This window comes from Centropristis striata, chromosome 15 (assembly GCF_030273125.1).
Source record: "Centropristis striata isolate RG_2023a ecotype Rhode Island chromosome 15, C.striata_1.0, whole genome shotgun sequence".
In the NCBI taxonomy this organism is placed as follows: Eukaryota; Metazoa; Chordata; class Actinopteri; order Perciformes; family Serranidae; genus Centropristis; species Centropristis striata.
Genome location: NC_081531.1, coordinates 2,433,230 through 2,445,218, shown reverse-complemented (window position 1 = coordinate 2,445,218; position 11,989 = coordinate 2,433,230). Strand labels below are relative to the sequence as shown.

The following is an 11,989-nucleotide window of genomic DNA, read 5'->3' as shown; positions in this document are numbered from 1 at the left end:
AATAAATGTAAATTATAAAAAAAAATGAAATAATTTTTGTGAAAATGTATTCAAAGTGTCATAATGTAGAACTGGATTTTTATTATTAATTCATTTCAATATGATGATATCAATAATAACAATAATTTAAAAAAATACATGTTATTTTTATGTTATTTCCTTTAAAACATATGTGTTTATAAAAATGTTTTAATTTCTGAAACCTGTTAAAGTATTAAACCCTCAGCATTAATGTATCTATCTATAATCAGATCAGCGGGTTATTAAAGGGTTAATTATTCTTTAGTTTCAAATGAAAAGGCCTGAAGCCCCACCCCTGCCTGGGCACACAGCCAATCAGAGCTCATTCTGCCGGAGGCGGCAACAGGGCGCGTCCCCTAAACCAATTACATCCCAACAGTCACCTGTCAATCAAACTCTGGGCGGCAAAGAGCTGAGATCCGTTAGTGACGTCATCTGTCATCAAAGACACAGCTTCTGATAAAAACTTTTTATATAGATATAATAAATAAACAGCTTATTAGAAAAATTACAAATACCTTTCTCCATGTAACTGTTGAGTCTCTATATTGTTCCTAACTTTGGATTTTTTTATTCAATTGCTTGTTTACTATTTATTGTTATTTTGTTAATGCTTCTTTGTATTTTTACTCTACACTTAAAATCTTATCTTAATATATAATATTATAAGTATGTTAGTTTCGGAGGAACATAGCTGCCATTATAATAAATAAATAAATAAATAAATAAAAATACATAGTAAATTACTTAAAAAAACAATGACTAAATAATAAATTACATTAATGTATAAATAAATGATACAATAAAAATACATTAATTTAAAAAAAAAAAAGAACTCAATGAATACTAAATTAAATACATTCATTCATAAATGTCTCAATAATAAAATAAATTATTATAAAAAATAAGTGACTCAATAAATATTGAATTAAATGAATAAATACTGACTTACCTGACAGCCGTGAAGCCCGAATCTTCACCTTCAGCTCATTTCACTGGAATAACAAAAAAAGAAGCCACATGTTGTTATAATATGAAGCAGTCACGGGACCCTGGCGGGCCGGCGTGCTGTGGAAACCGGCTCTTTAGACGCCGTGGTGGCTCTTAAAAGAGCCGTTTGGTTTCACTGATCAAGGACCCGCTTCACTTCACTTCTTTGTTCCAGTTTTCTTCGATGGAGCCTTCCCACCGTCTGCTATCCTCTTTTTAGGGGCGGCCCTCTTCTTGGTTTCCTTTTTTGGCGCCTTCTTTTTAGGGGTGTTCTTGGCTGCTGTGTTCTTGGCTGCTGGTTTCTTGGCCGCTGATTTCTTTGCGTTTTTCTTGGCCGCCGTAGTTTTTTTCTTGGCCGCCGGTTTCTTGGCTGCTGGTTTCTTGGCCGTCGGTTTCTTTCCCGCCGCTTTCTTTGCCGCTGGTTTCTTTGCCACCGGTTTCTTTCCCGCCGCTTTCTTTGCCGCTGGTTTCTTTGCCACCGGTTTCTTTGCCACCGGTTTCTTTGCCTCCGGTTTCTTTGCCATTTGTTTAGGGCCGAGCTTGAAGGACCCGGAGGCGCCTTTCCCTCTGACCTGTACAAGATCTCCGTTGTCCACCATCCCTCTTACCTTCTTGTTGATGCGACCGTTGGACGAATCCACGTCCACGCCGTGTGTCCCCAAATACCGTTTGATCTTGTACATTGAAGTCCCCCGGCGGTCCTTCATCTCAGACACGGCGCTGACGATGACCTTCACCAGGGTCAGCGCATTCGTTCTGTTGGCGGCCGGCCCCGCCCCGGCCTTCTTCCTCTTCGGGGTCTTAGGTTGAACTTTCTCCGGCACCACGTCTGAAGCGTTTTCTGCCATCTCTCTATCTCTGCTGAGCGTCTCTGTGTCTCTGCTGAGCGTCTCTGTGTCTCTGCTGAGCGTCTCTGTGTCTCTGCTGAGCGTCTCTGTGTCTCTGCTGAGCGTCTCTGCAACTGACGGCGTCTCCGTCTGACGGCGGTCTTTATGAACCGCATGAGAACCTTGGAGAGTGAACTCACACTCCACGCCCCGCTGCAGGGAGTCCTCACTTGTGTTTTCTGTCTCACAGTTTGAGGATAAAATTCACTCAACGAAGACATTTTCAGACAAAACTTTTGTCTCATGAGTGAGACGACGTCTGTGTCCTCAGACTGAGCTCGTGTCCCGAGACGAGAACTCGTCTGTTTAACGTCAGGGGGCTTCAGAGTGCCCGGAAACTCGACATGCAGACTCTTCTTTCCACCTTTATTCTGTAAAAAACGTGCGAAAGTGACATTAGTCAGATGGGACGCTGGTGTCCCAGTGAGAGGACATGTCAGAGGACAGACTCGGACTGGAACCACTGCCGTCAGGTGATTTATCTAGTTTTAATACACAAGTTTCCAGCAGAAGTAAACACATCTGTGCTGCGTTTACCTGTTGCAGGTACAGCTGCTGGCTGCGGGCCAAGTCCTGACACGTCTGACGTGTCGAGACTCGGGGACTCGGATCAGGTTTCTGTCTGCTGCTGCACACACAGAACTCTGAAGTACAAGATAAAGAATATTTGGTCAATAAAATCCTCAAAGTGCAAGTTTCTTATTTCCGTTTCATGTGTGAACTTCACAAGTCCAAGTCAAGTCTTTGTGTCCACGTTCTGAAGTCTCTTTTGGGACATTTTTGGAGACTGGAAGGTGGAGACATGCAGCCTCGGGCGGTTTTAAAGGACTGATGTGAACTCAACCAGTGAGCCACCGGGATAGTTTTGTGTTTTTTCTTGCCAATTGTTTTTTTTGTGTTATTTTATGTCTTTTGTCTGTCTTTTATGACTTTATTTAAGTATTTTTGTGTCTCCTTTGGTCTTTTTTTGGGATAATTTTGTGCTTTTTTGTAGTTTTGTGTCTTTTCTTGGTAATTGTGTTTCTTTCTGTGTTTTTATGTATTTTTGTGTCATTTTATGTCTTTTGTTGGTCTCTTATGACTTTGTTTTAGTAGTTTTGTGTCTCCTTTGGTCTTTTTTTGGGTAACTTTGTGGCTTTTTTGGTAGTTGTATGTCTTTTCTGTGTTTTGCTGTTTTTTTTTTGTTATTTTATGTATTTTTGGGTAATTTATTGCCTTTTGTCTGTCTTTTATGACTTTATTTTAGTATTTTTTTGTCTCCTTTGGTCTTTTATTTGGGGTAATTTTGTGCTTTTTTGTAGTTTTTGTGTCTTTCCTTGATAATTGTATGTCTCTTTCTGTGTTTTTGTGTATTTTTGTGTCATTTTATGTCTTTTGTTGGTCTTTTATGACTTTGTTTTAGTAATTTTGTGTCTCCTTTGGTCTTTTTGGGGGTAATTTTGTGGCTTTTTTGGTAGTTGTGTGTCTTTTCTTGATAATTGTATGTCTCTTTCTGTGTTTTTGTGTCTTTTTGTGTTATTGTATGTCTTTTTGGGTAAATGATTGCCTTTTGTCTGTCTTTTATGGCTTTTTTTGAGTCTATTTGATGTCTCCTTTGGTCATTGTGGTTCTTTTTAAAACGCCCAAACTGTCCCTAGTGAGTAGTGATGGCCAGATGAAGCCCCATGAAGCCTTGAAGCTTTCCATCCAATTGGTTAAAAATAAAAGGTTCATTTCTCGAGGATTCATGTGCTCATAAACCTCCTGCTGGTCAAAACCTTTATTGTCATCTCAACTATTTGTGATGGTCTCTTGTCTGTCTGTAGCAGAGTCAGCATGGGAATAATCACTGCCAAGAACCATTGAATTTGATTTAATGTGGTCCATCCATTCATTCATTCATTCATTTAATCTGTTTTTGATTAATTTATGAGTAATGGTAAAAGTCTATTAATGTAAAAAAAACAACAACGCGTCAGTATGATTTCAATCAATGTTTGAATAAATCCAACAGGACATGAGATGTTTATGTTAAAACTTTTGCAATGTTTTCCAAAGATTAGACAGTGATTGTGAATATGAATATTCATTTTTATTAAGAATGAATATTTTTGCCATATTTTGCATATATATATATATATATATATATATATATATATATAAATATATATATATATATAGCACAATGGATTCCCGCAAATTTGAGTACAAGCAAAGTGGCAAAGATATTTATATATATATGCATATATATATATATATATATATATATATATATATATATATATATATAAATATCTATATTATATATATATATATATATAATATATATATATATATATATATATATATATATAAATATATATATATATAAATATACATGTATGTATGTATGTATGTGTATATATATATATGTATATATGTATGTGTATATATGTATGTGTATATATATATATATACACACACATGCATATACATATATATATATACATACACACACACACACACACACACACACACATATATATATATAGCACAATGGATTCCCGCAAAATTGAGTACAAGCAAAGTGGCAAAAATATTTTTATATATATGCATATATATATATATATTTGTATGTGTGTATATATATATATGTATGTGTATATATGTGTGTGTGTGTGTATATATATATATATGTATGTATGTGTGTATATATATATATGTGTGTGTGTATTTATATATATATATATATATATGTATGTGTGTGTGTATATATATATATATATATATATGTGTGTGTATATATATATATATGTGTGTGTGTGTATATATATATATGTTCGTATATCACACCAACCTGATACCAACACTCAAACCAACTCCCTTAACCAGCGAGGTTTCAAACGTCATCAATGACGTCACTTCCTGGATTTGTCGACACGCGCTCCGAAGCTTCAGCACGGTCCGTCACGTCACCACTAGTAGTACGTCACCAGGAGGCGCTCTGCGGCTTTAACGGCGGTTTGCGTTCCTCTAATAACCACACGAAGAAGAAGAAGAAGAAGGAGAAAAAGAAGACGAAGAAGAAGAAGAAGGAGCTAATGGTAACATGCTAACAGCATCATGGCTAATACTTGTATTTTTCTCCAGACGTCCCGGTGATTAAACGTGTCCTCGCCATGTGTCCACGGTGAGTTATGTCCCGTTAAACCGGACAGTCTGTCTTCTTCACCACAACCTTTGTTTTTATTTAAATGTCTCTATAACGCTGATGGGTGTGGCTTCACCCAAAAACAGATAAATGTCCAATAATAAAAATAATAATAATAATAATAATAATAATAATATGAAATATATAGAAGCTAATTTATATTGTGAATTGTTTAGATCTGAGTGGGTTTGTGTGTTAATCCGCAGCGAGAGTTAAAGTCAGATTAAGTTTTGTTTTTTTAATATACCAGACTCCATTTATAAATCTGTTCATTTAAGGTTTACCAGATAAAACAAACAAACAAGTTTGACTTTAGTTCTTTAACAGAATCAACAGGAGCTGCTGTCACTTTCGGCATAAACATTCATAAACACTTATGAACAGTAACAGTAGTTTATAGCGTGTTTCAGCTCAGAGAAGTGGGTTTCTGTCCTCTGTCCCCACTGTCTCTGTCCTCTAAGACAACACGGGGTTTAGTGCAGTTCAGTGGAGGGAAGCACATACATAAAAACTATTCAACATTTTTATTTCTTCCCATCTTTAGGCATAATTGTAACATAAAAATTTATAATTTTGAGATAATAAGTCGAAATGATTAAATAAAAAGTCGAAATTATGAGATATAAAGTAATAATTTTGAGATAAAAAGTAATAATTTTGAGATAAATCGAAATAATTAAATAAAAAATCGAAATTACAAGATGAAAAATCGAAATTATGAGATGAGAAGGGAAAATTATGAGATAAAAAGTCATAATTAAATAAAGTTGAAATTATGAGATAAAGTCATCATTTTGAGATAAAAATTTAAATTATGAGATAAAAAGTCATAATTTTGATATAAAAGTCATAATTTTGATATAAAAGTCATAATTATGAGATAAAAAGTCATAATTATGAGATAAAAAGTCATAATTTTGAGATAAAAGTAGAAATTGAGATGAAAAGTCATAATTATGAGATAAAAAGTCGAAAGTGGAAATTATGAGATAAAAAAATAAAAATTATGAGATGAGAAGGGAAAATTATGAGATAAAAAGTCATAATTAAATAAAGTTGAAATTATGAGATAAAGTCATCATTTTGAGATAAAAATTTAAATTTTGATATAAAAAGTCATAATTTTGATATAAAAGTCATAATTATGAGATAAAAAGTCATAATTATGAGATAAAAAGTCATAATTTTGAGATAAAAGTAGAAATTGAGATGAAAAGTCATAATTATGAGATAAAAAGTCGAAAGTGGAAATTATGAGATAAAAAAATAAAAATTATGAGATGAGAAGGGAAAATTATGAGATAAAAAATCATAATTAAATAAAGTTGAAATTATGAGATAAAGTCATCATTTTGAGATAAAAATTTAAATTATGAGATAAAAAGTCATAATTATGAGATAAAAAGTCATAATTTTGAGATAAAAGTAGAAATTGAGATGGAAAGTCATAATTATGAGATAAAAAGTCGAAAGTGGAAATTATGAGATAAAAAAATAAAAATTATGAGATGAGAAGGGAAAATTATGAGATAAAAAATCATAATTAAATAAAGTTGAAATTATGAGATAAAGTCATCATTTTGAGATAAAAATTTAAATTATGAGATAAAAAGTCATAATTTTGATATAAAAGTCATAATTATGAGATAAAAAGTCATAATTATGAGATAAAAAGTCATAATTTTGAGATAAAAGTAGAAATTGAGATGGAAAGTCATAATTATGAGATAAAAAGTCGAAAGTGGAAATTATGAGATAAAAAAATAAAAATTATGAGATGAAAAGTCACAGTTATTAATTATATAATTAATTAATGTATAATAACTTTTGGCAGCCGCCCTCTGTTGATAATTATGCAGCCCTGTTAAATATTAATTTGTTCAGTTGTGTGATGAACTGGTGCGAGCGCCAGCAGAGGTCAGTGTGAGTCAGATATGAGCTGTTGATGTGTGACTGTGATGTCTGACTCAGTCTGAGATGGACGGAGTGAACACCGTGGTGTCTGTCGCCGTGGGGAGATGTGTGGACGCCGGCGGCCTGCTGCTCGACCTGCTGGTCAGGACGTACGGCTGGCTGCTCCGCCTCCTGTCCGGCGTGGGCGGCTCCCTGCACGCCGCGCTGGTCGCCCTGAGCGGCTCCGGCCTGGTCGAATACTGGAACTGCGCCGTTTTCTGCTTCCTCTCCGCCACCGAGGCCGTGTCCCGGGCGGCCTGCGGAGCGCTACACGTGGCGGAGAGCTGGCTGCAGGCGCTGGGCGGCGTGTTGGAGAGCTTTAAGATGGTGGGGCACCTCTCCTGCCACATGGCGTGGCGCGCCAAGGAGCTGCTGCACGGCTGGCTGGCGTCCGCGAGCTGCATCCTTCGGCAGACGTGCGAGGGCGTCTGCATCGCGCTCAGCCTGGCGCTCTACTTCGTCAACACGGTGGTCAACATCGTCCTCATCGGCACGCAGAACTGCGTGTCCGTGTTGGCGGGCGCGTGGGAGGCGCTGGCGAGCCCGGTGCACCGCGTGGCGGAGCTGGCTCTGACTCTGCTCACCTTCCTGTACAGCTGTCTGGTCGGCGCCTCCGTGCTGCTGTGGGCGCCGTGCCAGCTGCTGCTGGACATCCTGGGAGCGGCGGGCCGCGTGTTCGTCACCGTTTTCACGGTGGACTCGCACGCCGTGCTCCTCGCAGCCGCCGCCGCCATCCTGTCACTGGCTCTGCTGCTACTTAACCGCAGGCTGCCTGTCCTCGCCGCGCAGCTCGGCCTCAACCGTTTGGTTGCCGGGGCGCGGCGCGTCCAGACGAACACCCTTGGGCTGGACGCCGCTCTGCCGGAGAATGCCCCGCCCAATCAGGAGGTCGACGCCGGGGCACCACAGGAAGTGACGGACCCCGGCGCTTTGATCGCCGAAGCCGACCTGCTGCCGGCCAATGAATCGAACCCGGCAGGCGCCGCGCAGCAGGTGGACGGCGAGGCTGCGACAACCTCCACTCCGGAGGGTGGTGGTGGCGGTGGTGGCGGTGGCGGTGGCGCCGCGCTGACGGACGGCGAGCTGCTCAGCCTGCTGAAGGAGCAGGAGGAGAGGAAGAAGTGCGTCATCTGTCAGGACCGGAGCAAGACGGTGCTGCTGCTGCCGTGCCGCCACCTCTGCCTCTGCCGCCACTGCGCCGACATCCTGACCCAGCGGCGGCCGGCGCCGCAGCGCTGCTGCCCGCTCTGCCGCCGGCCCATCACGCAGACGATGGACGTGTTCCTCTGACGCCATTACCGGACACTTTCATTTATTCTTTGGGTAACACTTTACAATAACCAACTACGTGATGTTTATAGACCGATTATTAACCATTTACAAAGTGAATGGAAAGTCATAATTATGACGTTAAAAAGTTCGAAATGATGAGATGAAAAGTAATAATTATCAGATGAAAAGTCATAATTAGGAGATAAAAGTTGAAGTTATGAGATAAAAAGTCATAATTTTGAGAAATTATGAAATAAAAAGTCAAAATTACAACATAAAAAGTCATAGATAAAAGTCATAATTTTGAGATAAAAAGTAGAATTTATGAGGTTAAAAGTCAAAATTATGAGATAAAAAGTCAAAATGATGAGATAAAAAGTGGAAATGATGAGATAAAAGTCATAATTATGAGATGAAAAGTTGAAAATATGAATTATATAATTAATTAAATATTATATAATTACTTTCGGCAGCCATCCTCTGTTGATAAATTGCCCTGTTGAATATTAATGTGTCCAGTTTTGTGATAAACTCGCCAGCAGAGGTCAGTGTGAGTCAGATATGAACTGTTTATGTTTGATGACATATAAATATTTAATCTTTAAATGTTTTCAAACAATTTCTTAAAGGTACATGAATCATTTCAAAGTCATTAACATACTTTATGTGGTGTTAAAAATATTATAATCAGTGCAACTAAAACTATTGATAAACTATTAATTAAAATGTAATTGTTCATGCTAAAATAATTATAAACTTACATAAATATACCATTTATTTGTCATTTATAAATGATGAAGTTAGTTACACATTAATAAATTATGTATTTAGTATTCTAAATGCCTATAAACTGTTTATAAATGATGAATAAACATTAATAAACTATCTGTTTACCATTTATAAATGATGGTTATTGTAAAGTGTTACCATTCTTTGTTCCTGAAGCTTCACTCTGAAACATTTATATATATTTATATTTATTTATTTAATGTTTGTTTGCCAAAATGCCAAAATTAAAGAGAAGCTCTTAAGTGTGATGATGAATATTAATATTAAAACCTGAATATTTGTGCCAAAGACTGAAGTTTCCTAAAAAAGTTTTGTTCTATTATTTAATTTATATTTATTTAAAGTAAAATAAAAGTTGTCAACATGTTAAAGACTGAACATCTGAATGTTTATTAGTTTTAACACTTTGCTAAAACATTGTTTATTTCTCTTTATAAAAACCTTATTCCTTGATTTTCTGCTTATAAATGCACAAATGTTCTGAATAATTTAAAACTTTTAGACGCGAGACCGTCGTGACGTTTATTGTGATGAATGTGAACATTTTTATAGTTTATTATTTATTAATTGTGTTCAGTGAATAAACTTGCAGAATAACTGAAAGATTTCTTTGTTGTTGCTGTTTTCCTGCTAAGGACAGAAGCTGCTAAAATCTATAGTAGCAGTTAATGAATAAATGTCCTTTTAATGTAATAAAAAGATTAAAATAAATACAGTTAGGAATTAATTATTTGATAAAATTACAATGTTTAATGATTTTTCATTTTCTTTATTTACCTTTTGAATTTATTCCCATTTTATTATTTACTTTTTTTCAAAACTTAAATTTAATGTGTAATTTTTCTTCCTTTTATTAAATTATCTACTTACATTATATATATTTAATGTATATATTTATTGCATTTTTCTAAATGTATTTACTCATTTTCAAATTTCTATATTTTATTTATTATTTTCCCAAACTGATTTATTCATGCACTTTTTTTAAAATTCATGCATCTTTTAAATAAAGACAATCAATTTAGTTATCAAGTCAATTATTTTTTATTTATTTTGGCAGGTTCTGCATGAATATAAAAAGTGTTTTTTTGTTGTCTTTCTTGAAAAATAACTGCCCTAACTTTTGCACAAGTTATTTGTTCATTTTCAGAAACAGACTACACATCATATTTAACGTTATTTTTTTCATACGGTCACTCTGTAAAGATAATAATATTTTCACTGGAGCTGTTCTGTCTGTTCGCTCTGATGTTTGTTAGCGTGACCGTTGTTGGAATGAGGTTTGTTTGCAAACAAAGAATCTTGTGCATATTATTTTATTCAAATACACTATATGGACAAAAGTACATAAATAAAACTTTAATATGGAGTTGGTGCGTCTTTTGCAGCTATAACGGCTTCCACTCTTCCTGGAAGGCTTTACACACGATTTCAGAGTGTTTCTGTGGTTATTTGTGCCCATTCATTCTGTCGAGCATTTATCAGATCAGGCCATAGACTGTATTTAAATAATGGACGTAGTCAGCGTGACGTCACCTGTTGGTTTGTGTCCCGTTGGAAGCATCGAGTTGTCTGTTAGTCCAACCAAACGCTGAACAAACATTTAATGAACAAAACGTTCAAATAAACTGTCATTAAGTGAAAATACAGTGAAAGGCTCAAAGTTATGAGACCAAACCGCTAAACGTCCTCTTTTCTATCTATATAACGTTATATATAACTTTATTGACTCGTTGCCGTGGATTCGCATTGTTCTGCTTCTCTCCTTGTTAGTGACCTGTCAATCAAAGGTAGCCCCGCCCCAAATCATACGATTCTTTATCTTCTATTTTCTTCTAAATGGGGCCATTATTTACACTATTAACATCAGATTGTCTTTAAGAAGATTTTTTACTAGCGATCGAGACCATAGTGTTGTCCTGAAAAACATTTCTGAGGGAATAAATCAAGTGACAAGTTTTCTCATTTTGCATTGAAATGAATGGGCAGATTTTTTTTCGCAGCCAATCTTAGCGCCCCCTGCTGGAATTTTTGGTAGAATGCAGCTTAAGGCAGTTACTGGTTTGCCTCCCTGCTCAGACCAGGAGGTTGCCGCCTGGGTCAGGCACTAGCCCCTCTCAGCTGTGGCTCAGTTGGTAGAGCGGTCACCAACTGATTGGATGGCCGGTGGTTCGATCCCTGATTGTCACCATCTCCTGACTTCTACTGTTCAGTGATCTGTTCTCTGGGTTGTTAGTGTGTTCTTGTGTCTTCATGGTACAATTCACCTATGGCTAAGCCCCGCCCCCTCCACTCACTCGGACAAACTGTCAACATTCGGTGACGGGCGCTATGGCAGCTGTGACAGTCGGAGAAATTTCACAGGAGGCAGTTAATCATTTTTGGAGACAGAAAAATGAAATATCATCTGGAAGTCACCAAAAGGGCCTTCATTAACAGGTTAGAGGTTTTCACTCGTCTTTTCACCCCACTGACACCGCTCATTCTGCTGCTTGTTGTAAACAAACAGAGATCGCTAAGTGAACACCTCCTGCAGCAGCAGCACATACACACTGTACTGCTACAGAGCTAACTGTTAGCCTGTTAGCACATACACACTGTACTGCTACAGAGCTAACTGTTAGCCTGTTAGCACATACACACTGTACTGCTACAGAGCTAACTGTTAGCCTGTTAGCACATACACACTGTACTGCTACAGAGCTAACTGTTAGCCTGTTAGCACATACACACTGTACTGCTACAGAGCTAACTGCCGCTAACTGCCGCAAAGGAGGTAACAAGCCGGCCGACCTCGTTAGCGCTCGTTAAGACGGAGTCACTGGATTTGTCTCCAGTCATTAATGAGGAGATATTGATTTTGATATTGATAGATATTGATTGATTGAAGAAATGCACACCGTTTGAC

The 11,989-nt window shown here is 37.1% G+C and overlaps 2 protein-coding genes across 2 annotated transcripts; one reads left to right on the top strand and one right to left on the bottom strand.

The window, feature by feature from the left end:
- Positions 1-989: 989 nt before the first annotated feature.
- On the bottom strand, positions 990-2,242 carry LOC131986962 (histone H1-like). The gene has a single exon (XM_059352102.1). It carries the CDS (start codon positions 1,857-1,859, stop codon positions 1,170-1,172), a length of 690 nt encoding a protein of 229 aa, XP_059208085.1. The 5' UTR covers positions 1,860-2,242; the 3' UTR covers positions 990-1,169.
- Positions 2,243-4,945: 2,703 nt separating this feature from the next.
- LOC131986604 (E3 ubiquitin-protein ligase RNF26-like) lies at positions 4,946-10,450 on the top strand. Its single transcript, XM_059351640.1, has 2 exons — positions 4,946-5,046; positions 7,039-10,450. The coding sequence occupies exon 2, from the start codon at positions 7,045-7,047 to the stop codon at positions 8,308-8,310; it is 1,266 nt and encodes a 421-aa protein (XP_059207623.1). The 5' UTR covers positions 4,946-5,046; positions 7,039-7,044; the 3' UTR covers positions 8,311-10,450.
- The last annotated feature ends 1,539 nt before the right edge of the window (positions 10,451-11,989 follow it).

Coding starts and splice junctions, on each gene's coding strand:
- LOC131986962 (XM_059352102.1), bottom strand. CDS start 1,859: ATGGCAGAAAACGCTTCAGACGTGGTGCCGGAGAAAGTTCAACCTAAG.
- LOC131986604 (XM_059351640.1), top strand. CDS start 7,045: ATGGACGGAGTGAACACCGTGGTGTCTGTCGCCGTGGGGAGATGTGTG.